Here is a 26,266-nt window from a genome sequence, read left to right on the forward strand (position 1 = left end):
ATCGGTCAGCCTGGTCTCAAACTCCTGGCCTCAAGTGATCTATCCGCCAAGGCTTCCTAAAGTCCTGGGATTAGAGGTGTGAGCCACTGCACCCAGCCTATTCATGAAACAAAGTTTTGACTCTAACTCATCATGTGAGGTCATGTATGAAATTTTCCACTTAATAGCATCACATCAGCACTCAAAAAGTTTCACATTTTGGAACACTTCGGATTTCTTTTCTTTTTTTTTTTTTTTTTTTTTTTTTTTTTGCGACAGAGTCTCACCATGTTGCCCAGGCTAGAGTGTAGCGTTGTGATCTCAGCTCATGGCAACCTCCGCCTCCCAGGTTCAAGCAATTCTTCTGCCTCAGCCTCCCGAGTAGCTGGGACTACAGGCGCATGCCACCACGCCTGGCTAATTTTTGTCTTTTTAGTAGAGACAGGGTTTCACCATATTGGTCAGGCTGGTCTTGAACTCCAGACCTTGTGATCTGCCTGCCTCAGCCCCACAAAGTGCTGAGATTACAGGTGTGAGCCACTGCACCCGGCCCTGGATTTCTAATTTTTTTTTTTTTTTCCCAGAACTTGGCACCCAGGATTTCTAATTTTTATATTAGGGATGCTCAACCTGTACTGTAACTACCTTAACAACCCTAGCTGATGTGAGGCTTAAATATAATGCATGTAATATGCCTGGTCTCTGTAGGAACTTATAAACAGGATATGGCATTGTTGTTGTCAATGCTGTTAACCTCACTGAGCCCTGCTTACTTTAGAAGACAGGACTGTAGTTTACCTCTCTTTCCTGAAGCATGATGCCACAGCTTCCTATGGCCTGGGAGAGCTTGCCCAGGCCAAGGTTTCCAGATGCAAGAAAGGATACAGCATGTCCTGCAGGGGTGGCTGGCCCGAGGTGGTGCTAGGGAAAAGGCCCTCCAAGGAGGCCTGCAGGGTCTCGGCCATGCTGTGGTCAGCCAGGAGGCCCATGCTCTGGAGCTGCAGGGATAAGGGGGCAGGGAAGACAGGACTCCTCAGTGCCTACTCCACACAGGCCCCAACTGCCTCCATCCTCTGTACTTCCAGCCTCCCGTTCCTAGGCGTTCCTAGGCTGCTGTGGCCAGAGCTCCCATCCTCCAGGATAAGATGGTCTTGAGGGTCTAGCTGTACAATGGATGCATGGCCTCCCCTTCCCACCCACCTGCTGTAAGAAGCCATGCAGGGCCTGGAGTGTGGTGTTTGAGAGGGTAGACAGGTCAGCTGAAGCCACACTTTGCAGAACGTCATCCACCTCTTCATGAGAGAGGACACTGCTACTCCGGTACCGCACAAACTGACCCAGGAAGAGAAGCCCCAAACACGCAGTGATTTGGCATCTCCATCATAAACATCTGCTGTGCCTCAACTTTAGGGGACACTCTCCTGAAGTCCACAGAACCTCCTTGCCTTCAAGGAGCTCAGAGTTAGTGGGCAGGGGTGGGGCTGTATCATGGGGAAGAGGGGTAAATAAGGCAAACTGTGAGATCCTAAGAGAGCTTGTCCTCCTGACCCCTTTGGCCTTGGCTCCCTCCTCCCCATCCTTGCACTGAACACTCATAGCCAAAATGAACTACATGTGGCTACCCTGACATACCACCATGTGCTCTTGTACCTGTTGCTCTTACTTCACTAACTGGAATACCTTTCCTCTCTGCCTATGAATCTCTCAAGCTAAAATATTACCTTCACTGCTGAGAAGCAATTACTCTTTTCTCTTTGTTCCTCTACCAACTACTGATGTATTTGTTGGTCCACTTTGCTGTCAATAATAGGTTCGATGCTTTGTTATTTATTCAAGGGTTACTTACTGTGTCCCCTACAGTTAGCATCTCCTCTACCACTTCTATTACATATTTATATTATTAGTTTACTTGTATATCCCCTTCTTTAGACTGAGGGACCCTAAAGGCAGAGCATCTGCTTCATTGACATCCTTAGTACCTAGCAGACCTGGCATGGTCCTGGTCAACATGTCATGAGAGAAATAGGAGAAAGGGTCCCAGGGTCCCCTAGAGTGAGGAGATATGGGCATTCAGAGGAATTCTCTGAGCAGGCCTCTTGTAGGGTGAAGGCCTGCCCAGCCTCCACCTTCTTTAAGAAATAGAGTTACCTAAAGTAAGGTATCCCTGGCCTCTTCAGCACCACCCAGCTCATGACACTCCTCAGACCACAAGATATCCTTTCTGCACTTACCAGGGTCATGAGCCTCAAGATCTCAGGTCTGAGGAAGGAATTCTCTCCAGCATCCAAGAGGGTAAACAGCAAAAACCTATTCCAAGGCTGGGAGGCCACATGGAGAGCTTCAAGAAATGCGGGGTTGTTAATGCTTCCAAGGCCTTACCTTGGGACATTGACAAAGAGGACCTTCTCCTATTGGCTTAAAAAGGAGCTACCCAGTTAGATGCAGCGTACTGGACAAGCTGACCCAAGGAGGGTTCTTTCTTCCCTGGGCTTCTGATCCACCTATGCTGACTGGCTCAGTGAAACTATATATGCCACGATTGTGGAAGGCAGGCAGTAAGAAGGGCTCTGCCACTGAAGGGCATTGGGACCTTGGTTGGGCTCATGATTTGACCTTTCTCAACCTTAGTGACCTTATCTGTATAATGGGCATGACTGCCCTTGCAGTGCTGCTGAAAGAATTAAACAAAACAAGTATGAATCAGACAATAGGATGGAAGGCTGAAGCAGGAGGGTGGAAGGGGCTGGCTCCCTCCAATCTTTTTCATGGGAACATCATAGAATGTGGAGAGTTTCTACCGATATCTGGGCTCCGAGCATCCAGGTAGTCAAGCAAGGCCTCCAGGCAGCCAACACAGGCCTGGGATAATAGAGGGTCCTTCTGTAGAAAAAAAAATGAGTTCAGGTAAGGTTTTGCTACCATTCAGTTTTGGTGCCAACCAAGAAAAAACATTTGGTTTTCAGAGATGTTTGGATTTCAAAATTTTATATTTGGGATTATACCCCTGTAGATAATCAAGAAATGTTTCTGGCTTCATCTCTCACCCTCATACAGAGCACAGTGCTTATACTGTGTGATTTATCTACATTCAAAAGAGTGCTTTGAGCTGGGCACAGTGGCTCATGCCTGTACTCCCAGCACTTTGGGAGGCCGAGGCAGCTGGATTAGCTGAAGTCGGGAGTTTGAGACCAGCCTGGCCAACATGGTGAAACCCCCATCTCTACTAAAACTACAAAAATTATCTGGGCATGGTGGTGCACGCATGTAGTCCCAGCTACTTGGAAGGCTGAGGCAGGAGAATCGCTTGAACCCAGGAGGCAGAGGTTGCAGTGAGCTGAGATTGCACCACTGCACACCAGCCTGGGTGACAGAGCAAAACTCTGTCTCAAAAAAAAAAAAAAAAGAAAGAATGCGTTGTTTCAGAAAAGAAGATGGACCCTGGGCCACACAAAAGATTCCCAGATAACAGACCTTGGAAGAGCCTCACAGTTTATTTAAGCCAGTGGGTTTCAACATTTTTTTTTTTTTTTTTTTCTAAGACGGGGTTTCACCATGTTGGTCAGGCTGGTCTTGAACTCCCGACCTCAGGTGATCCGCCCACCTTGGCCTCCAAAGTGCTTGGATTACAGTCGTGAGCCACCACGCCCAGCCCAACCTTTTTTTTTTTTTTAAGCAACAGGATCTTTCTTCAAAATTGTATGCTGTAATAAGCACATGAAAATATTTATCATTAGTCATTAGAGAAATGAAAATTAAAACTACTATGAGGTACCCCTGTACATCTACCAATAGCTAAAGTTAAAAAGTCTGACAACACCAAGTGTTGAGGAGAATGCGGAACAGCTGGTACTCATACATTGCTGGTGGGAAGCTAATGTGGTGCCACCACTTTGGGAAACAATTTGATGGTTTCTTATAAAATTAAATATACACTTATCATACGTGGTTAGGCAGAAATTTAAGTTGGCCCATGACTTTTGCATCCAGATGTTATTCCTATGATTATGTTAATGGAAAAAAGGAGATTGGATGAGCCCAGTCTAATCACACAGGCCCTTTTAGAAGAGTAGAGTTTTCTTTTTCTGGTGTCACAATAAAAAAACGGATTTGAAGTGTGAGAAGGACTTGATGTGCCATTACTCCAGAGACATTCAGAGATATATTCCAGTCCTGTGGCCTCAGAACTAAGCAAATGGGAAGTTGGCCTCTGGCTCTTCCTCACCCCCATACCACCCTTATCACTCTAGTGCCCACAGCCCTTCTTTGGAGCCCTCTGCTGCCACTGACCTGCCGCTTCACCCCATGTGACCCAGCATGGTGGACCCTGGACACTCTCTCGTCTTATTTCAATTAACATTTTCCTCTACCATGTTCCATTCCTCAGGGAATGGAGGCTGTTCTCATGGGCTCATATTGTTTAATGTAAAAACACCCCTTTTATTTTGCAGAGGGAGAACATGAAGATTAGTAAGTGACTTGCTAAACATCTTCAGAGTCAGAGGCTGGGCAGGGGCTTTAACACAGATCCCCGTGACTCTAGATACTGTACCTTCAACTGCATTACACTGGGCTACCCAACTGCTGAAGATTCTGCATAGCTGACCAGCACTCAGTTTGTAGTGCTGGTGCCGCCAGGCTGCTTTGGCCTAGAGGTATTAAGGAGGACCAGCACCCAGAGCCCTAGCTTAGTCTTCATTGTCATTTTTCTCCCTTGACACCAGTTTTTTTTTTTTTTTGAGACAGAGTTTTGCTCTTGTTACCCAGGCTGGAGTGCAATGGCACGATCTCGGCTCACCGCAACCTCCGCCTCCTGGGTTCAGGCAATTCTCCTGCCTCAGCCTCCTGAGTAGCTGGGATTACAGGCACACGCCACCATGCCCAGCTAATTTTTTGTATTTTTAGTAGAGACGGGGTTTCACCATGTTGACCAGGATGGTCTCGATCTCTTGACCTCGTGATCCATCCGCCTCGGCCTTCCAAAGTGTTGGGATTACAGGCGTGAGCCACTGCGCCCGGCGACACCAGTTTTTAAAGGATAGTTTTATTGAGATATAATTCAGGAACCATAATATTCATCCTTTAAAAGATATAATTCAGTAGTTTTTATTATATCCACAGAGTTGCACAGCAATATAATTCCAGAATATTTTCATCACCCCTATAAAGAAACCTCATACTCAACAGTCACTCTTTGTTCCCCTATCCCTCCACTCAGTCCTAGGCAACCACTAATCCACTTTCTGTCTCTATAGATTTGCCTTTTCCAGACATTTCTCATAAGCAGAATCATATGTGCTCTTTTATGTCTGACTTCTTTAACTTACTGTGCTCAAGGTTCATCCATGTTGTAGCATGTGTCAGTACTTCATTTCTTTATATGATCAAATAGTATTTCATTGTATGGATATACAATTTGTCCGTTCATCAGTTGATGGACATTGGGGCTGCTTCCACTTTTTCATTATTATGAATAATGCTGCTATGAACATTCAGATACAAGGTTTTGTGTGGACATTCTCCACCTTCCTGCCAATGCTTGGTATTATCTGTATTATTATTTTAGCCACCCTCATGGGTATGAGGGTGATCTAGCTGTCATTTGCATGTACAGCCTCTTGTTCACCAGTTGCCTTACCTCCAAGTGCTCTCCTTGCCCCCATTCTTCCCCACTGTGGCTGAGAGGGAACTTTCTTTTTTTTTTCTTTTGAGATGCAGGCCTCCCTCTGTCACCCAGGCTAGAGCTCAGTGGCATGATAATAGCTCACGTCAGCCTCAACCTCCTGGGCTCAGGTGATCCTCCCATCTCAGCCTCCTGAGCAGATGGGCCTACAGGCATGTGCCACCATACCCAACTCATTTTTTGTATTTTTAATAGAGATGGGGTTGCGCTGTGTTGCCCAGGCTGGTCTGGAATTCCTAGACTCAAGCATTTCACCCACCTTGTCCTCCCAGAGTGCTAGGATTATAAGCATGAGCCATAGCTCTAAGCCTGAGAGGGAACTTTCACACAGTCTGACAGATGTCCTTCCACAGTTCCCACAGCAATTCTTAGCCTAGTGTATGAGGTACGGCTCAGTTTGGCTCTGCCCAGCTTTTTAGTCTCATTTTCTACCTCATTACACTTTCAGACTGTGATTTTGTACATGCTGTTGTCCTGCTGGAATGCCCTTCCCTCTATACCTCTGCCGAGACACCTTTCAAGGCTGAGTTCAAATGTCACCTTCTCTGTGAAGCCTCTGACTTCCCACACGGGGGACATTTTTGCCTAAAAGAAGTTTTCAGTTTTGTGGAAGAAGACAATGTAAACCACTGATCATATAATAAAATATGATTAATATGATACTCAATACAGAGCTGAATCAACCATTCTGGGAGCTCAAGGGAGAGGAATTTCCTCTATTTATGGATTACTGTGAAAGAAATGTTTGCTGAATGTATGAATGATTGAACAAATGAATGAACAAACGAATAAAAAGCTAGTTTTAGGACCAGGCACTATGACACACACCTGTAATCTCAGAACTTTGGGAGGCCAAGGCAGGTGGATCACTTGAGGCCAGGAGTTTGAGACCAGCCTGGCCAACATGGTAAAACCCTGTCTCTACTAAAAATACAAAAAATTGGCCGGGCATGGCGGCAGGTGCCTGTAATCTCAGCTACTCGAGAGGCCAAGGCAGGCAGATCACTTGAGGCCAGGAGTTTGAGACCAGCCTGGCCAACATAGTAAAACCCTGTCTCTACTAAAAATACAAAAATTGGCCAGACATCGTGGCAGGTGTCTGTAATCTCAGCTACTGGAGAAGCTGAAGCACAAGAATAGCTTGAAATTGGGAGGCAGAGATTGCAGTGAGCTGAATAAGCTAAGATCATGCCACTGCAATCCAGTCTGGGCAACAGAATGAGAGTCTGTCTCAAAAAAACAAAAACCAAAACACACACACACACACAAGTTTTAAACAACAAACTGGCAGAAGGGAATGAAGGAGGCTTAGCTCTAGCCATGAGGTCCTGGCCAGTGACAGAGGGGGCATTGTGGCTGAACACAGAAGGCCAGGAAATTTCTAGGGAGTATGGCAGTGAGAGAAAAGAGGAAAAGATTACTAGGTCCTGTTCACTAGGCAATTATAGGGGCAGTGACTGTGAGGCTAAGACAGGCTCCTCAGCAATACCCTCCTGTAATCAGGGTAGTCCCAGCAGCTTCTATAGGGAGTCATGAGCTGCTCAGGTTGGGTTCCCCTTCCCAGGGACTGTTGAGGACAGGCAGTCAAAAACTGCCAGAGACACAAATACATGATTCCACTTATATGAGGTCCCTAGAGTAGTCAAATCCATAGAGATAGCAAATAGAATGGGGCTGGGGGAGGGGGACTTGGGAGTTGTTTAATGGGTAGAGTTTCATTGTGGGAAGATGAAAAAGATCCATCTAGAGATGGATGATGGTGAAGGTTGCATAACAACGTGAACGTACTTAATGCTACTGACCTATATACTTAAAGTGATTAAAATACTAAATTTTATGTTATATGTAGTTAATTACAATTAAAACAAGGCCAGGTGCAGTGACTCACACCTGTAATCCTAGCACTTTGGGAGGCCAATGCCAGAGGATTGCTTGAGCCCAGGAGGTCAAGACCAGCCTGAGCAACATAGTGAGATATCATCTCTACAAATGTATTTTATTTTATGTTATTTTTAATGTATTTTCTGAGACAGAGTCTTGCTTTGTCACCCAGGCTGGAGTGTGGTGGCACGATCTTGGCTTTCTGCAACCTCCACCTCCTGGGTTCAAGTGATTCTCCTGCCTCAGCCTCTCAAGTAGCTGGGATTACAGGCACACGCCATCACACCTGGCTAATTTTTTGGTATTTTTAATAGAGACAGGGTTTCACCATGTTGGCCAGGCTGGTCTGGAATTCTTGACCTCAAGTGATCCACCCACGTTGGGCTCCCAAAGTGCTGAGATTACTGGCATGAGCCACTGTACATGGCCTCGCTACAAATACAAAAGTATTTTAAAATTAGCTGGGTATGGTGGTGTATACCTGTATTCCTGGCCATTCAGGAGGCTGAGGTGGCAGGATCACTTAAGCCTAGTGGGTTAAGGTGGCAGTAAGCCATGATCATGCCACTGTACTCTAGCTTGGGTGACAGAGCAAGACCCTGTCTCAAAAACAAAAATAAACAGTTGCCAGAGGCAGAGTTGAGTATCACAGGCCAGGGAGACACCTAGGCTCTTGGGCATGAGGGGCGGATGGGGAAAGTGCTATACAATACCTCACTGGGAGCTGGGCATGGTGATTCGCACCTGTAATCCCAGCACTTTGGGAGGCCAAAGCGGGTGGATCACCTAAGGTCAGGAGTTTGAGACCAATCTGGCCAACATGGTGAAAGCCCATCTCTATTAAAAATACAACAAAAAGTTGGGCCTGGTGGCATGCACTTGTAATCCCAGCTAATCAGGAAGCCGAGGCAGGAGAATCACTTAAACCCAGGAGGCGGAGGTTGCAGTGAGCTGGGATCGAACCATTGCACTCCAGCCTGGAGACAGAGCAAGACTCTGTCTCAAACAAACAAACAAACAAAAACTCACTGGCACCTCCCCCTAGTGTTTAGGCTATTGGTTTGAAGAAGGCTTTTTTATCACTCAAGGTCCAGTTCAAATGCTGCCTCTCCTGTGCAACCTTCCTTGATTCAAATACAGGTTGAGACTGAGCACTCCTGTAATCCCACCACTTTGGGAGGCCAAAGGGGTGAATCACTTGAAGTCAAATTCAAGACCAGCCTGGCCAATGTGGTGAAACCCCACATCTACTAAAAATACAAAATTAGCCAGGTGTTGTGGTGCGTACCTGCAGTCCTACCTGGGAGGCTGAGGCAGGAGAATCACTTGAACTCAGGAGGCAGAGGTTGCAGTGAGCTGGGATCACACCACTGCGCTCCAGCCTGGGCAACAGAGGGAGACTCCATCTCAAAAACAAACAAACAAAAAAACAAATACAGGTTGACTATCTGTAATCCAAATATCCGAAATACAAAATACTCCAAAATCTAAAACTTTTGAGCACCAACATGATGCTCAAAGCAGATGCTCATTGGGCATTTTGGATTTTGGACTTTTGTATTAGGCATGCTTAACTGCTAAAAGGTGATTTTGGCATTACATGTAATTATTTGTGTTTCCTATAATCTGCCTACATGGCTGGGATCATGTCATATTAATTTCCGTGGTTTCCATCCATTCAACAAACATTCCCAAATGCCAATTTTGTGCCAAGCTCTGTGCTAGGTACTGGGAAATCATTCCCCTTACACCTCCTCTTCTGAATGTTAAAACAGGAACATCAGCCCTTTTAGAAACATTAGGGGGAAAGCATTTCCCTAACTCGCCCTCCTCACCCAAAGAAGGTTTCATCTAACAGGCAAGACACTAGCTTAAGATTTACCATGCCATCAGGGCAGGATTAAGGTATTAAAGGTTATGCTCCCATCAACTTAAATTCTTAAGATCCTGGCCAGTTGGCTTAGTGTCCACAATGCAAACACAGTTCCCACCTGTGGACCCCTAGTCTGGCAAGGAGAAAGAAGGTGGTTTAGAAAGCTCATTTTAGACAGGTAGGATTAAGCAAGTATAATAAAATGTTATTTGTATAATCTAGGTGGTGGGTGTATGAGTGTTCACTGTAAAATTCTCTCGGCCAGGTGCAGTGGCTCAGACCAGGCGTGGTGGCTCACACCTGTAATCCCAGCACTTTGGGAGGCCGAGGTGGGTGGATCACAAGGTTAGGAGATCGAGACCAACCTGGCCATGGTGAAACCCCGTCTCTACTAAAAATATAAAAATTAGCTGGGCGTGGTGGCACGCGCCTGTGGTCCCAGCTCCTCAGGAGGCTGAGGTGGAAGAATCACTTGAACCCAGGAGGCGGAGGTTGCAGTGAGCCAAGATTGCACCATTGCACTCCAGCCTGGCGACAGAGCAAGACTCCATCTCAAAACAAACAAACAAAATTCTCTCATTGCCGTATGTTTGAAAAATTGCAGAAAAAAAAAAAGGCCATTCTGACCCAGAGTCCCAGCCAATATTCTAGTATGATGTTTACCAGCAATAAAGCTGATGTTTTCGTTCTCATCTGATTCCTGAATTGTAAATTAGCTCTAAACCCACAAGGGGAAGTAGACACAAAGATTAACCAGACTCAGTCCCTGCCCTTGAGTATATCACAGCCTGGTGGGGGGAAGAATGATATGAAAATGGAAACTTGAAATAGAAAGAGCTAAGTGCCATAATAGGATAGATGTTTGATCCTCAAGAGCACAGAGCCGGCCAGGCGTGGTGGCTCACACCTGTAATCCCAACACTTTGGGAGGCTGAGGCGAATGGATCACAAGGTCAGGAGTTTGAGACCAGCTTGGACAATGTGGTGAAACCGTCTCTATTAAAAATACAAAAATTAGCTGGGCGTGGTGGCACACGCCTGTAGTCCCAGCTATTCAGGAGGCTGAGGCAGGAGAATTGCTTGAACCCGAGAGGCGGAGTTTGCAGTCAGCCGAGATCACACCATTGCGCTCCAGCCTGGGTGACAGAGCAAGACTCTGTCTCAAAAAAAAAAAAAAAAGAGCAAGAGCCTTAAGCATGGATGTGCCACAAGACAAGACTCAGCAACCACTGACTTAGCATAGGGCCGACTCCTGAGACATTTTCTTGGGACTCCCAGTACCCTTCACAGGCCATGACATTGGGTCAGGGACTCAAGATGTGATAGGTAAGGTAAACACTGATCTCAAAGTGTCCCCTAAGCCACAAAACACAACCCACTTGGAGGCGGACATGCTTTTGCTTACCCTGGATCCCCTCCTTCTTGTGGTGGCAGTTTCTCGTGGGGAACCATCCCTCTCTCTAGCCCACCTGGGCTATGGAGAGCTGATCATATACCCTGGCCTCCAGGAGAGGGCACTGACCCAAACCAGGCTACTCAGGGCATCCTATGCCCCAGCCATGAGACATTTTACCCAAGCCAGCCTAATGAGACTCAATTCTGGGAACTATGGGGAAACAGAATCTTTTTCCCAGAGGATATAAACTAGAAGCTACTGCTGGTCATCCTACTGTCTCGTAAGAATAAAGCTGACAGTGAGGAATGCAGAGCCAAGAGATTGAGTCTGTTAACCTTGTCTGAGCTTCTGGGATCCTGCTGTGCCTAAAGCCAGTATTGACCCCGGGACTTCTCAGTTATAAACCAGTTTGAGTTTTGTTTCTGTCACTGTAGCTTTAAAAGTCTTACCCAGCAGCACTTTGGGAGGCCAAGGCCAGTGGCTAACGAGGTCAAGCGATCAAGACCATCCTGGTCAACATGGTGAAACCCCGTCTCTACTAAAAATACAAAAAATTAGCTGGGCATGGTGGCGTGTGCCTGTAATCCCAGCTACTCAGGAGGCTGAGGCAGGAGAATTGCCTGAACCCAGGAGGCGGAGGTTGCGGTGAGCCGAGATCGTGCCATTGCACTCCAGCCTGGGTAACAAGAGCGAAACTCCGTCTCAAAAAAAAAAAAAAGTCTTACCCAGGCAGGGCATGGTGGTTTATGACTGTAATCCTAGCACTTTTGGAGGCTGAGGTACGAGGATCACTTGAGGCCAGAAGTTTGAGACCAGACTGGTAATATAGCAAGACCCCATCTGTATTTAAATAATTAAAAATATAATAATTTTTTTTAAGTCTCACTCAATCCACCCTCCAAGCCCTGGTAGGAATATCAAGCCCTTGACAAGCAGCTGCCCCTTCCTGCCATTGTCCTGGCAGAAGCAAGCCCCGCTGCCTGGGCCCACTCAGCAAGGGCCTTACCTGCACCAGGAGGTTCTGCAGCCCAATGACCAGGGACCGCACTTGTGATGTTCGCAGTGGAGCTATGACAGTGTCCTCGGTGGCTGGCAGTGGCGGGGCCCCTGAGGGCACCAGGGCCACCAGGGCAGAGGAAAAGCTTTGTTGCAGGGCTGTCCGCAGGAAGCATAAGATGGCAGCTGGAAGCAGAAGACTCCTTACACCCAGTTCCTGTCTCCTTCCCACCTCCCGCCCAGCTCTGTCACAGGATGGAAGACAATGAAGATGAGACAATTATGGAGTGACCACAGGCTGGTCTGTGTGCTGGTCCTATCTGATAACCTAGGTGAAAAGTTTTTCTTCTCCTTTTGGAGACTTGTGGACCCATACCTGAGAGCAGTGCAGCATTTTTCTTTGGAAAGCTGAGAGCCTTCAATACTTGGTCCATGTCCACAGAGAGTGTCTGGTGAACCTGGCAGGGCAGAGGGTAAAAGGGTAACCCCAACGTTCTGGAAGTTTGAACAGAAAATAACCTGCCTGAATATCTCTTCTACCACCTCCTCTGACATATCCACTGCATCAAAAGGGGACAGAGGAGGTCACAGAGTCTTCCAAGCTGCACCAGTCCTAGCTTCAGGAGCATGAGGAGGAGAATCAAGTCTGTACCTGGAGAACTGTTTTTCTCCCAAATCTCCCCCATCCTCATTGGCCTCCTCCACCAGACAGCCTTCCCTGGCCTCATCTGTGGTTCAGTCTCTGGCTCTGCCCACTATACCCCTAACTCAGAAGATCCGGAGTCAGACAGGTCAAATCAAAATCCTGGCTCTCAGGTCAGGTACAGCAGCTTACACCTGTAATCCCAGCACTTTGGGTGGCTGAGGTGGGAGGATTGCTTGAGCCCAGGAGTTCAAGACCAGGCTGGACAACATAGTGAAGCCCCATCTCTACAAGAAAATACAAAAAACATTAGCTGGGCATCGTAGCATGCACCTGTAGTCCCCGCTACTCAGGAGGCTGAGGTGAGAGAATCACTTTAGCCAGGAGGCCAAGGCTGCAGTGAGCTGGGATAGCACCACTGCACTCCAGCCTGGGCAACAGACTCCATCTCTTTAAAAAAATGATAAAAAAATAAAAATCCTGGCTTTGCCACCTGTCAGCTGTATGCCTTTGGGCAAGTCACTGCACCTCTCTCAGCATGCCTTACTTTCTTCATCTATGAAATTAAGACAACATCCACCCACTTTCACTCCCTCCAGAGCTATTGTGAGGGACAGCTGAGGATCAGCATCAGTAAACATGATTTTAGTGTCAAGCAATGCCCAAATTGAGGGGCTAGTTGGGGTGTCAGGTTCAAAGCTATTGAACCTGCTCTCCTCAGCCAGAACATAGGCTGCCTGAGAGCAGGAACTACTATTCTGCTTGGTTCTATCAGTCTGGCACAAAGTAGTTCCTTAGAAACCCCTATTGAAAGCAGCAAGTTCTAGGCAGAAGAACCAACTTGTAAAAAAGCATGAAGATATCATACTAAGGTAAGATGTTAATAACATGAAACTACGTATGTGTGTCGGGAACTCTCTGTACTACCTGCACCATTTTTCTATAAATCTAAAACTGTCCTAAAAGTGAAGTCTGTTAATAATAAACAAAACAGACAAAAAAAGGTATGGCAATGTGAAGGAGCACAGCTGACTGGGAGAAATGCAAATGCCTAGCCAGAGGACAGGGAAGGTGGGTAGGAATGAAAGAAAGTAAGGCTGCAGAGGGCCAGGCCTAGAGGAGGACAAAAAGGCTGTTGAAGGATCTTGGGCAGAAGGGATGTTAGGACAGAATGTGGCTGCAATGATAGGACATGCAGAGGGAAGGGGCGGGTGGCCAGGAGACTGTAACTGGGTCACATTAGTGGGGAGGACGAATGATCAGGCCTGAGTTAGGGCACTGGAGGTAGCTAAGAACAGGTAATTGCCTAGGTGTGAGCTGAGGGCCAGGCCAGAGCCAAGGACAAAATGCCAGTTTTCTCCTGGGCAGGTGATGCAGAGAGCTGGATGGGCCGAGCAGCCTCACATGGAAAATTAGGAAAGGTTTCTGTCCTAAACCAACCCAACCATAGGCAATAATCTGCAGGATCTGCCAGAGCATAGATTTGCCACAGCTTGTTGCCCCTCTGGAGGTCAAAGTTTAAAACTGATGTCACTTCTCTGTGCCTATCACTAGATTGGCACAGTACTAGGCACAGTGTGAGGATACCACAGAGGCTAGCAGATGGTTTCCATGAGAAGCAGCCCACAGAGGAGCTCACACAGGGTACTGTGATGACAAGGCCCTACGAGAGGGAGGGGCGGAGGGGAAAGGAGGTGCTCTGTGGATATGTCCACTGCTCTTCTCTTCCCTGCATCACCTTCTGGAACAGTAATGACAGCTAACCATGTGCAGCATTACAAAGCTTGCCATGCTGCACTTCAAGGTCACAGGCTGGCTTCTGCTTCCCTGTCTGGTCTGATCTGCTCCATTCATTCCCCACATTCTTGCCACACAAAGCACCTCACCACTCCCCAAATATATAGACCATGTCCTGAATTTGTGCAGCTTCATCCCTTTGCTCATATTGTTCTCTCTACCTGGAATGCCTTTCCCCACTATCTTTGCTGAGTACAATCTTATCTTTCAAGACTACAAGTTTCCTAAGGGTAGGACACATGCTGTATTCATTTTTTATTCCTCTGTGCCAAGAAAAGAGCCTGGAGTGTGAGTAATCCTTGTGTGTTAAGTGGATTAATATAAACCAACCTGATAACAACCCTGGGATGTTTTCCCCATTTTGTACATAAGGAAACTGAGCTCAGAAAGGGTAAATACCTTGCCAAGGTCACACAGCTAATAAGCCCCAGAACTGGAACCAGAACTCAGGATCTTCAACACTCCTTTGAGTGCCACCCCATGCCTCAAAGCCACACGAGTTAGAAACTAACCTGCAAACTGCCCTTGTGCTGCTGGGCAGATAAAGAGGCGGTGAGCAGCCAGGCAGAGCAGAGGAGCGCAGTCCTGGGAGAGTCTGCTTCTGTCAAGGTGAGTGCCAGCATCTTCTCCAGAAGCTGCATCAGGCCTGTGCCACTCAGGAGCACTGCAGCAGCTGCAGGGGGTGGGCAGGGCAGGGCCCACAGGAGTTACAGAGGAGCTCCAGCTAAGCGCCACGATGGTGCTTAGCACCTGATGGGGGCTTCACAAACAAAGGATCATCCTGAGGCTCTAAGGGTCCCAGCTTCATAACAGAAGCTCAAGTTATTAGAACCAGAAAGGACCTTATGACCACCAGCCATACATACAACCCTATTTTTTTAAGATGGAAAAGTTGAGGTAGAGAGGGTCACAGACACTGCCCAGAACTCTTCACTGTCCCAGCCCGGGCCCCTGCACCTCTTTTTTGACTGCTGGGTGTGGTCTGATGAAGGCTCCAGTACAGGAAGTTGAAGGAGGGCTGCAGGATATCCACGTCAGTGAGGCTGCACTTCCCACACAGCTTGCTCACTGCAAGAGATGAGTCCCCAGGCGGCCTATTGCACTGCACTCACACTTTTCACAGGTGGTGACCTGCAACTGGCTATTTCAGATGTCAGTCTTGGGGAGCAAGAACAAAGTGTCCCTGACATTACAACCAATGGAAAGAAACAGTAACAAACCTTAAGGCACGTTCACACCCTCCATCTAGACAAACATCAGGCAAGTAGCCTACAGCTGAACATTAGCCAGAAAGACTGTAGCAGTTGCGATGTTCAAAGGCATCCTTTGAACATCTTCACCACCTTCCCAAGGGAACTTTAACAGTCGAATGAAGTGCAGTTCCCTGCACTTGCCACATCGTCTCTCTCACATCACTTCATTTGGCTAATGCCTCTAGTCCTAGTCAGCAATCAAGATTCAGCTCAGGACTGCACAGTGGCTTATACCTGTAATCCCAACACTTTGGGAGGCTGAGGCAGGCAGATTGCTTGAGGCCAGGAGTTTGAGACCAACCTGGGCAACATGGTGAGACCCTATCTCGCCACAAAAAATACAAAAAATTAGCTGGGCATGGTGGCACACACTGGTAGTTCCAGCTACTTGGGAGGCTGAGGTGGAAGGATAACTCGAGCCAAAGGGGTTGAGGCTGCAGTGAGCAGTTATCATGCTACTACACTTCAGCCTAGGTGACAGTGAAATCCTGTCTCAAAAAAAAAAAAGATTTAGTGAAATGTTTGTCTCCTCTTTGAAGTCTTCCTTAACCTCTCAAGGCAAGATTAGATGCTGCTTCTGCATTCCCCTAGGCTTCGTGAGTACTACATTACACTGTAGATAGCTATAGAACATATCCCTTTACTACTGGGAACTCCCACTTCCCATCTCCCTACCCCTATCCTAATAGGAAACCTACCTACATCTCCATTCACTTTTTGGCAGCCATATCACACCCTGACTTCTAATTGGCCTGTGGTCACCCAGACCAGCAGGTCTCCACCCCAAACCACAATCCTATCCTCTCTGTGCTATCATATAGAAGTGCTCAAGGATTATATGTAAATGCCCTATTACATTTCATGTGTGGGTTTCAGCCTGTTACTCCCTGTCAGAGGCTCTTTTGAAGGCTGACTTTGTCACGCACAGATCTCCCTCCTAGCTTAGTGTCATCCTTAATCTCGCAGACAGGCTGGTGATGACTGGTACCGGGCTGAGGCCATCTGCAACCTGTCCCCAGTGGCCTTTTTTTGAATCTGACACTGATCTTCTCATGAGGAGGACTGGGCTCCAGGCAGGGAAGGTGCCCCATTTTCACCTGTGGCTAGAGGACCTGGGGGTCTACAGACACTGAAGACACATCATTTTTCCTATTAATTTCAACCTTCCCGCAGCAAATCTTCCTATAGGTGCTGCCTATGAAGTGATGATAGCATCATGAGTTGAGAAACCAAGGAAGTCTGAGGTGTGGGTCGGAAAGAAGCCTGGAGAACTGTGAACTGGATCATCAGATCTGAGTCAATTGTAGGATGAGGTGGAGAGCTGACCTTGTACCAGGAAAAAAAAAATCTGCATGGATAGCAACTGTTGAAGGCCTACTGTGTATCAAGCACTGTGTGACATTCTTTATCTAACTACATAAGTATTCCTTATCTCAACCTTAGGTCAGGGAAGTACTGCTACTTTACCTATGAGGAACCTAAGGCTCACAGAGACTAGATGATTGCTAGTGACTAAGCTGAGATTCAAACCCAGGACTTCCTGACTCTAGAGCTTGTGCCTGTTACACATTGATTTGTTTGTTTTAGAGACGAGGTCTCACTCCATTGCCCAGGCTAGGTGCAGTGGTGAGATCATAGCTCACTGCACCCTCGATGTCTTGAGTTCAAGCAATCCTCCCACCTAGGCCCCTCCAAGTAGCTGGGACTATAGGTTTGCATCACCACACACAGCTAATGTTTTTGTATTTTTTTGTAAAGACAAGGTTTCACCATGTTGCTCAGGCTGGTCTTGAATTCCTGAGCTCAAACGATGCATTGCCTCAGCCTCCCAAAGTGCTAGAATTATAGGCATGAACCACCATGCCTGGCCATTTGTAGAGACAGGGTCTTGCTATGTTACCCAGGCTGGTCTTGAACTCCTGGCATCAAACAATCCTCCTGCCTCAAACTCCAAAAGTGCAGGGATTACAGGAATGAGCCACCATGTCTGGCCTCATATGCTGATTTTTTGCAGGGGTGGGGTGTCTCCTAAATATTCCCAGAGAAAAAGCAGAGAGGGCCCTGACAGGTCCTTTAGCAAGAAACTCCTAGGGACAGAATGACCTACTAGCTTCTTCCATAGGGATGAAAGGGTAGAAGAAAGAAGAACACCAGCCTACTGTGTAAGCACCCACTGCACACCCAGCCCTGGGCCCATGGGTGCTGTCTCAAGCAGGCACGGCACCTTGGTGAAGGAGCTTCATGGCCATGCTGTCCAGTTCTTCCTCTGACACATTCCTGAGCTGCATCAAGGAGAGGAGGCTCAGCAGCAATGGTAGGTTCCCCAAGGCTGTGAAGAACAAGGAGGGGTGGGCAGCAAGTCTGATGCTCAGATCACCTAAAGGTCAGACACCCTGCCCTGCTTTAATGGCCCATAATAACAGGTTCAAAGTTTTCTGTTTCCTAAGAAGTCAGATGTTTTTTTGGGATTTACCCCTATATCTTTCTTCATTCAGGACAGGCGTAACTGCTAGATGCCAGACATAGGTTGGTACCAAGAATTCATTATTTCATTTAATCCCATAAAAAAATGTGAAGCATGGATTGTTATTCCCATTTTGCACTTACAAAATTGAGGTTCAGAGAGGCTGAGTGACTTCTCCAAGATCCCACAGCCAGAAAGTGGCAGGGCGCTATGGTCTGAATGTTTGTGTTCCTCCAAAATTCATGTTGAAATCTTAACTTCCATTGTGATAATATTAGGAAGTGAGGTCTCTGGTAGATGACTAAGGAGGGCAGAATCCTCATAAATGAGATGAGTGGCCTTTTGAAAGAAACTGTGAGGCACTCCCTCCCTCACCCCTTCTTCTTACATAGTAAGAAGACAAGACATTATGCTGGCACATGCCTGTAACCCCAGCTACTCAGGAGTCTGAGGTTGGGGGATTGCTTGAGCCTAGGAGGTCAAGGCTGTGGGGGCCAGGGGAGGAGAAGGAGGAAGAAAAGAGGAGGAGAAGGAAGAAAGGAGGAGGAGGGAAGGGATAAGGAGAAGCGGAAAGAGGAGGAGAAAAAGGAGGAGAAGGAGTAAAGAAAGAAAAGAAAAGAAAAAGAGAAAGAAGAAAGAAAGAAAGAAAGAAAGAGAAAGAAAGAAAGAAAGAAAAAGAAAGAAAGAAAGAAAGAAGGAAAAATAAGAGCCATTTATGAACCACAAAGTGGGCCTTCACCAGACACTGAATCTTCCAGCACCTTGATTTTGGATTTCCCAGGCCCAAGAACTGTGAGAAATAAATTTCTGTTGTTTATAAGTTACCCAGTCTATGGCCCAAACAGACTAAGACCCAAATCTGAATCCAATGCCCATGGACTTCCTACTTTATTTCCACTAAATCTTACGGTTCTTAACCAGTATTATCAGTTAAGCATGGCTTGTCTTTCCCTGAAAAGAAATAACTCATCTCCTCTTGACACCCTTAAACCTACTTCTAAACCCTCAGTCCTCTGTCAGGTAGCCAGATTGCCTCTCGCTTTGCTTAGAAATTTAATTTTAAAATTCAGCTTCTCTAAAAATAGAAAAAAACAGGGCTGGGCACAGTGGCTCACCCCTGTAACCCAGGCACTTTGGGAGCCTGAGGCAGGCAGATCTCTTGAGCTCCGGAGTTCGAGTCCACCCTGGGCAACATGGTAAAACCCTGTCTCTCCTGAAAATACAGAAATATTAGCTAGGTGTGGTGGCACATGCCTGCAAGTCCCAGCTACTCAGGAGGCTGAGGCACAAGAATTGCTTGAACCTGGGAGGCAGAGGTTGCAGTGAGCTGAGATCTTGCCACTGCACTCCAGCCTGGGTGACAGATAAAATAATAATAAAATAAAATAAAATACATAAAATATTAAATAAATTAATAAATTAAAAAACCAATCCCAATTTCAGTGTCTTCATACTGTACCAAACATCAAGCTTCCTTGACTCCAGGCACTACCGTTCCGGATTTGGAAACTATTCTCCTGGATCTCACTGGGAGCTTCCAACACATCACAGATCCACCTCCTTCCTCAGACCCTCCAGACTGCTGCTACCTCCAGCTTCCTCCAGACTTCCCACTTTCTTCTTCCCACAGTGGGGCTGCCATTCTTGTGACAAACAACTCTGAGCACATGCTGCACAGGGTGGGGACATGCACGCACACATCAAACACACCTATTCATGTTAAACATTTGCACATCAAACCAAGCTTGTGGTACACCCACTCTGCAGTGAGAGAAAGGAGGTAAGGTTTGGCTTGATGCCACAATGGCCTGACTTTTCTTTTTCAGCTAAGACCTTGGTTCTTTCTCCTGGAACAGACCTAACAAAGATAGAGATTCCCATTCTTGACTGACTTTCAGGTCAAAGTGTGCCCAAAGCACCTGCAGACTGACCTCCTGATGGGGAGGCCCCATGCTCCACTAGCAGACGCTGCAGGATCAGCAGGAAGTGGCCTCGGATAAGACTGCCCACTTGGATATCCTCATTCTTCCTCAGGAAGGTCCTCAGGCTAATCAGTACCTTGCGAGCTATGTCCACTGAGCTGGAATAGATTAGGTCCTGAGCAGGAGAGAAGAAAGCCAGAGATCAGAGGGTATTGCAGTTGGGGAAAGTGACAATGAGGAATAGTGGAGCAGGAAAAGGGCCCAGAATGATAGTGTCACAAAAACTGGGTAATCTCTCTCTTACTAAGCACCTGTTATGTATCAAAGGCTCTCTAGGTGCACTGACACCTCACAACCACCCCTTAGAATAGATCCGCCCTATTAAATCCATCCCAAACAGGAGAAAACAGAGGCTCAGTGAGATTACATGACTTGCTAAAGGTCATATAAGTCAGTGGCACAGACAGAATTTAAATGCAGGTCTCCCAGCTCCAAGTCCAAAGCTCTATTTTCCAGGAGGCCTCCCTCTTGCAAATGGAAGGATTAGGGTCAAGAGGTTGTTTTCAGGATGGGGAACCTGAGTATGCCTTAAAGGAGAAGAGGAGAGAGTGATGATGTCACTGGGCAGGAAGAGTATAAATTAGGACAGATTCAGTGCACAGAAAGGGAAGTAAGGACCAGGTCAGGCCCCTTCTCTAACAAGGCATCTGGCTATCTCTGCCCCAAGCTATAAAGGCCATAGGCTCAGAGGATGTGAAAGGACATTGTTTTTTTTTTTTCCTTGATCTTCTTTTTTAAAAATGTTTTTCTTTTTTCACACATCCCCACTGGGGAAGGACATTGCTTTTTATTTTGCTTTCAGAGTTATTTTAATGAGTATCTGTTAAAGATAAAGCCAGTCAGAAGCTGCACCAGAGGCTACCCTACTGATAGGTCCTGGCACCTACCAGATCAAAGAAGCCAATTCCTTTGGACAGGCTAATGTGCTGGGCCAGTTTGGACTGAGTGCTATGAATCCAAGGTCACACAGACTTCCTCTTCAGGGAGGAGAGCTCCTGACAGAGAGATATGGCTACAATGCACCTGGCCAGACAAACCCAGGTATGCTGATCACTGGGCAGAAGGAGAGGGATGGGGTCACAGGGATGTCTAAGTTTGGCTCTTAGAAACCTCCACAGTTGCTGGAAAAATGACTATACTGTCAGTAACAACCACTCAGCTAGGGCCTAATAATGTCAGGTACTATGTTGTTTATACAATAACTGTATATTTGTTTATACATTATTTCTGTCTCTATAATAACTCTTCCAGTGTCAAATGAGAAAACTGGGGCAGGTTAATCAGTTTACCTATCAAGAAAGTAATAAAGTTGTAAATTCTGTTGCACTGTGAGTTAATGAAGGGAAGGGATGAGGTCTACTTCATCTTCATCACCTTGTAAGGACTTAGAAAACATCTCTGGAAAGGGTCACAGAATGGGAGGGCTACAGAGAATCTAGATAATTTTTTCCAATACCTTTACTTTACAGAGTATGAGCTGAAGCCCAGTGGGAAGGGAGGGGCATGATTTGCCCAGGGTCACAGAGCCCAAGCTCAAACCAGTTTCCTGGTCTTGTGCCTTCATCAACACATCACTGCCCCACTGCCACTAGTCCCTCAGAAATCTGAGTTAATGAATGTTAAGGGAATAAAAGGAAAGGGGCTACTCAGCTTTGGGTAGCTATGGTGAATGCTGGAGGAAGAAGAATGTGTGGACCCCACCATTATGGGTCAGTAGGAAGGCTCTGGGCAAAACCATGACCTAATCTGTAGTCTCTGCTCTCCAGAGCTGTACAGAACTCTCTGGAATTAGACAGACCAGGGTGACCTGGCCAAGGAGGAAATAGAGCTTCTGTGATGTCATTGTTCCTTCACAACTAAACAACCTACATGAAAGACCACCCATTAATAAGAGTGGCAATTAATAGCTTTGTTTTCAGCTGTTAATTGCCCCTATCAAAACCAGAAATTGGTACCAACACATTTTTATTTATTTATTTATTTTTTTGAGATGGAGTCTTGCTCTGTTGCCAAGGCTGGAGTGCAGTGGTGCAATGTCAGCTCATCGCAACCTCCGCCTCCGGGTTCAAGTGTCTCGATGCCTCAGCTTCCCGAGTAGCTGGGACTATAGGCACTCGCCACCATGCCTGGCTAATTTTTTGTATTTTTAGTAGAGATGGGGTTTCACCATGTTATCCAGGATGGTCTCGATCTCCTGACCTCAATATCGACCTGCTTCGACCTCCCAAAGTGCTGGGATTACAGGCGTGAGCCACCGTGCCCGGCCCAACACATATTTTTAGACTCTGTTTCCCTCCTGTGGCTAGAAGCTGGGGAGAAATGGTAAGAATTATATATCTAAACAGACAACAAAGTTGTTCCTCGCTGTTCTTTTTTACTATTGATGTCTCTAGGATCTAATTTAGTGAAAAACTTACTAACACTGAGCTCTTAGTCCATGACCCTTATTAACTATATGACCTTGGGCAATTCAACTAGCTTCTCTGAAATGAACTTTTTCTGGTTCAGAGGCAGAGTTAATGATTAGTGAATGACAGCCCACTATGTGAAGCAAACCAAGAGTGTTCCTACATACTATCTAATCTACCCTCACATTATGTCAATTTTCTGTGGGAGGAAACTGAAGTTCAGATTAGCCTCTATCTTCCTAGTCCTCTATGCAGCAACCCATCTTGAAGGCCACTCCTTCCTGTTAAGCTCTAGCACAAGACTCCTCTCTGCCCTGACCCCACCGTCTCCAGAAAGGAGAGGTGATGAGAATGGTGCACATTCAAGGACAAGGATTGAGTCACCAGGATAAAGGGTGGGACATCTACTCCAGCTTCCCTGGGACGTAGACTCTAAGGATTTGGTCTCCTGAGATTCACTTTGTTTGGTTTGCTTCTTTTAATACTTAGATTTATAGCCTAGGAATATCAGGCCATCCCATATAGCCTAGGTGTGTCATAGGCTAGACCATCTAGATGTGTGTAAGTGTACTCCATGATGTTGACACAACCACAAAAATCAACTAACACTGTGTTTCTCAAAACGTATTCCCATCATTAAGCAATGCATGACTGTATTGTCACTACTATCCCTCAGTATATCAGAGGACCTAAATTTGTTGTTTTTTGTTTGTTTGTTTTTTTCAGATAGAGTCTCACTCTGTTGCCCAGGTTGGAGTGTAGTGGCGTGATCTCAGCTCACTGCAACCTCCACCTCCTGGGTTCAAACGATTCTCCTGCCCTAGCCTCCCGAGTACCTGGGATTACAGGCATGCACCACTACACCTGGCTAATTTTTGTATTTTGAGTAGAGACGGGGTTTCACCATGTTTGCCAGGCTGGTCTCAAGCTCCTGACCTCAGGTGATCCACTTGTCTCAGCCTCCCAAAGTGCTGGGATTACAGATGTGAGCCACCACACCCGGCTGAATTCATTATTTTTTTTTTGATGAAACAGAGACTTAGATCTATCCATACCCATAATTCAACGGGTCAAATATTTATAAGTGTTAGGGACAAGCTGCTTCAGAAAATTCCCTGCATCCAAGTTGACCCCTTCCTCCTATTCTGATTGTTCTGCAGCTGCATTTCTGAACTCCTATCTGGGTGCCACATCAAGGCTGCCAGATGTGCCACAATTAAGCAAAGCCTGATTACAGCCATCCAGGCAGCTTGGGGGAGGACAGGGAAAACCAGTGTTTGTTATCCATACTTGTAAATTCCTTTTTGACACATACCTGTAAAATCCTGGGTTCTTTTTTAAAAACTGCTGCCACAAAAGTCACAGGATGATGTATTGTCTGTCACAAGTGAACAAACTATCTGTCTGCCTGTTACAAGCTGATAGATTATCTCAGTCCTGAAATTACCTTATGCCCCTCTCACCCCATATAAATCCCTCATTTTGTAAGCTCAGGGCTGCCTCCTCTGACTGTTACGGGGCAGCCCGGCAGGTTAATAAAACATGCTTGCCTGACTTGGGGTCTTTTCTCCTTTCTCTCAGCTAAACTTACAATAAGCACATACTATGTGTGAGAAACTGACACCGAATATTTCATCTAGTGAAGAAAATCTAGTATCTTAGCTCTGTCCCCTGCTACTCTAATTTGTTGTTCAATGTGCTTTGTTGAGTGGAAGGAAAAAAAGTGGAGTTAAAGCCAGTATGTTGGAAATTGCAGACACGAGGCAGTTTACCTTATCTAATCTAATTAACCCATTTAATTACTGATGGGAATTTGAGTAATGTCTCACTTCATTAAAAAGTATTGACAGCCTGGGCAATGAGGTGAAACCCCATTTCTACTAAAATACAAAAATAAAAAATAAAAAATTAGCTGGGCGTGGTGGCATGCACCTGTAGTTCCAGCTACTCAGGAGGCCAAGGCAGGAGAATTGCATGAAGGGGAGAGATGGAGGTTGCAGTGAGCCAAGATCACGCCACTGCACTCCAGCCTGGATGACAGAATGAAACTCTGTCTCCAGGAAAAAAAAAAAAAGTATTAGGACATCTGACAATTCTAGGTATGCCTGAGCAAGTATGTTGCACATGTAATATTATCGTGTGAGTCATGGCAAAAAAAGAGGAGTCCCTCTGCCATCAGATATTTCCATCTACATGTCCCAGGAGCTTCCTTTGACATTAAATCTGTTAGCAGAGTCTGCTTGAGCGATGACAGGGAGGTGAGAGGGGATGGTGACTAAGATCTGCATTTTATAGTGTCATCCCCAAGGGGGAGGAGAGGCACACATCTCTCAGTGCCGTAGACTTCCATTAGACTTAGAGAAGAGTGTGGGTTTAAAGAAGCCAGGCACCTGCAAGTAGAAGAGACCCCCCACTCACATGGAGACAGTAATAAATCCAGAGGTGGGCTAAAGCAGCTGTGGGTGCCTTGACCTCAGTAAACCGGCACTAAGAGAGAAAAGGCCCACTATTTTTTTTTTTTTTTTTTTTTTTTTTTGAGACAAGAGTCTCATTTGGTTACCATGGGCAAGGCTCAAGGGCAGTGGTGAGATCTCCGCTCACTGCAAACTCTGCCTCCTGGGTTCAAGCAATTCTCCTGCCTCAGCCTCCCAAGTAGCTGGGACTACAGGCACGTGCCATCATGCCCGGCTAATTTTTGCATTTTAGTAGAGATGAGGTTTCACCATGTTGGCCAGGAGGGTTTCGATCTCTTGACCTGGTGATCCGCCCACTTCGGCCTCCCAAAGTGCTGGGATTAGAGGCATGAGCCACAGTGCCTGAAGGTCCACCATTTCTGAATGTAGAAATGAATGAGTGGTCGCCTACCAGCAAGATGAGCAGGATGCTGGGGATGCTTCTGAGCAAATGGAACAGGACTGCTAAGCTGGTAGGAAGGGTGGGCTGCCCAGCAGAGGTGACATCATCGAGTTCCTCATAGCTGCTCTCTTCCCAGGAGAACCAAAGTTCCAGGACACGGTGCCCAAACCTACTCATGAGCTCTGGATACAACAGAAAGAACTTGAGCAGGAGTGGATGGTGGGTATAGACTAGCTGCAGGTCTGGGATGCCCTCTAGGAATTTTCTGATTGCACTGACCATAGTCTGGAGGCAAAAGAAAAAAAGGAATTAATGCACCTTGCAGAGGACCCAAGAGACCCCAACATGGGCAAGACATGACTAGGAAAAATGTACTGGCATCTCAGTATTCCAGGACACCTTGGCTGGCTCATCCCAAGGCACTCTAGTGAGAAAATACCATTGAACTTACCTTATAACAGAAGTTCTCAACTAGGGGTGATTTTGCTCCCATGGGACATTTGGTAAAGTCGAGATATTTTTTACTATCTTGATTGGGGGGAATGCAACTGGCATCTAGTGGGGAGAGAGCAGGGATGCTGCTAAATATCCTACAATGCCAGGAAAGCCTATCACACACACAAAAAATAATCTGGTGTAAAATGTTAATAGTGCCGAGGTCAAGAAACCCAGCTTGATGATGGTACCACAGTGAGTTGTAATTGTCAGTGTGCATGTCTACCTCCTACTTAGACTGAAAGCTGCTTGAGGGTAAGGACTGTGGCAGATTGATCTGTGCAATTACCATAGAGCCTGGCACAGAAAAGGTGAAGGAGAGATATGCTGAATAATTTCTTACTTCTCACAAACCTACCTCTTCCCATTGCACATATAACAATGTTCAAATTCCTTAGTACGAGGCTGGGAGCAGTGATTCATGCCTGTAATCCCAGCACTTTGGGAGGTCAAGGCTGGCAGATCACCTCAGGTTGTGAGTTCGATACCAGCCTGACCAACAGGGAGAAACCCTATCTCTACCAAAAATACAAAACTAGCTGGGTATAATGGCGCATGCCTGT

At 46.4% G+C, this 26,266-nt stretch overlaps 1 protein-coding gene across 1 annotated transcript in view; it reads right to left on the minus strand.

The window, feature by feature from the left end:
• Window positions 1-26,266, minus strand: part of MEI1 (meiotic double-stranded break formation protein 1) — a 90,802-nt gene that overhangs the window by 1,711 nt on the left and 62,825 nt on the right. The window contains exons 20-30 of the mRNA XM_064368103.1: window positions 25,218-25,493; window positions 19,894-20,059; window positions 17,723-17,827; window positions 15,203-15,313; window positions 14,758-14,918; window positions 12,182-12,263; window positions 11,816-11,991; window positions 2,778-2,859; window positions 2,211-2,317; window positions 1,180-1,311; window positions 865-977 (exon numbers count right to left, since the gene is read on the minus strand). Of these exons, the coding sequence (XP_064224173.1) occupies window positions 865-977; window positions 1,180-1,311; window positions 2,211-2,317; window positions 2,778-2,859; window positions 11,816-11,991; window positions 12,182-12,263; window positions 14,758-14,918; window positions 15,203-15,313; window positions 17,723-17,827; window positions 19,894-20,059; window positions 25,218-25,493 (1,511 nt within the window). The remainder of the gene's footprint in view (window positions 1-864; window positions 978-1,179; window positions 1,312-2,210; window positions 2,318-2,777; window positions 2,860-11,815; window positions 11,992-12,181; window positions 12,264-14,757; window positions 14,919-15,202; window positions 15,314-17,722; window positions 17,828-19,893; window positions 20,060-25,217; window positions 25,494-26,266) is intronic.

The sequence above is a fragment of the Aotus nancymaae genome, unplaced genomic scaffold (genome assembly GCF_030222135.1).
Source record: "Aotus nancymaae isolate 86718 unplaced genomic scaffold, 86718_ANA_hifiasm-v0.15.2.pri h1tg000076l, whole genome shotgun sequence".
Lineage (NCBI taxonomy): Eukaryota > Metazoa > Chordata > Mammalia > Primates > Aotidae > Aotus > Aotus nancymaae.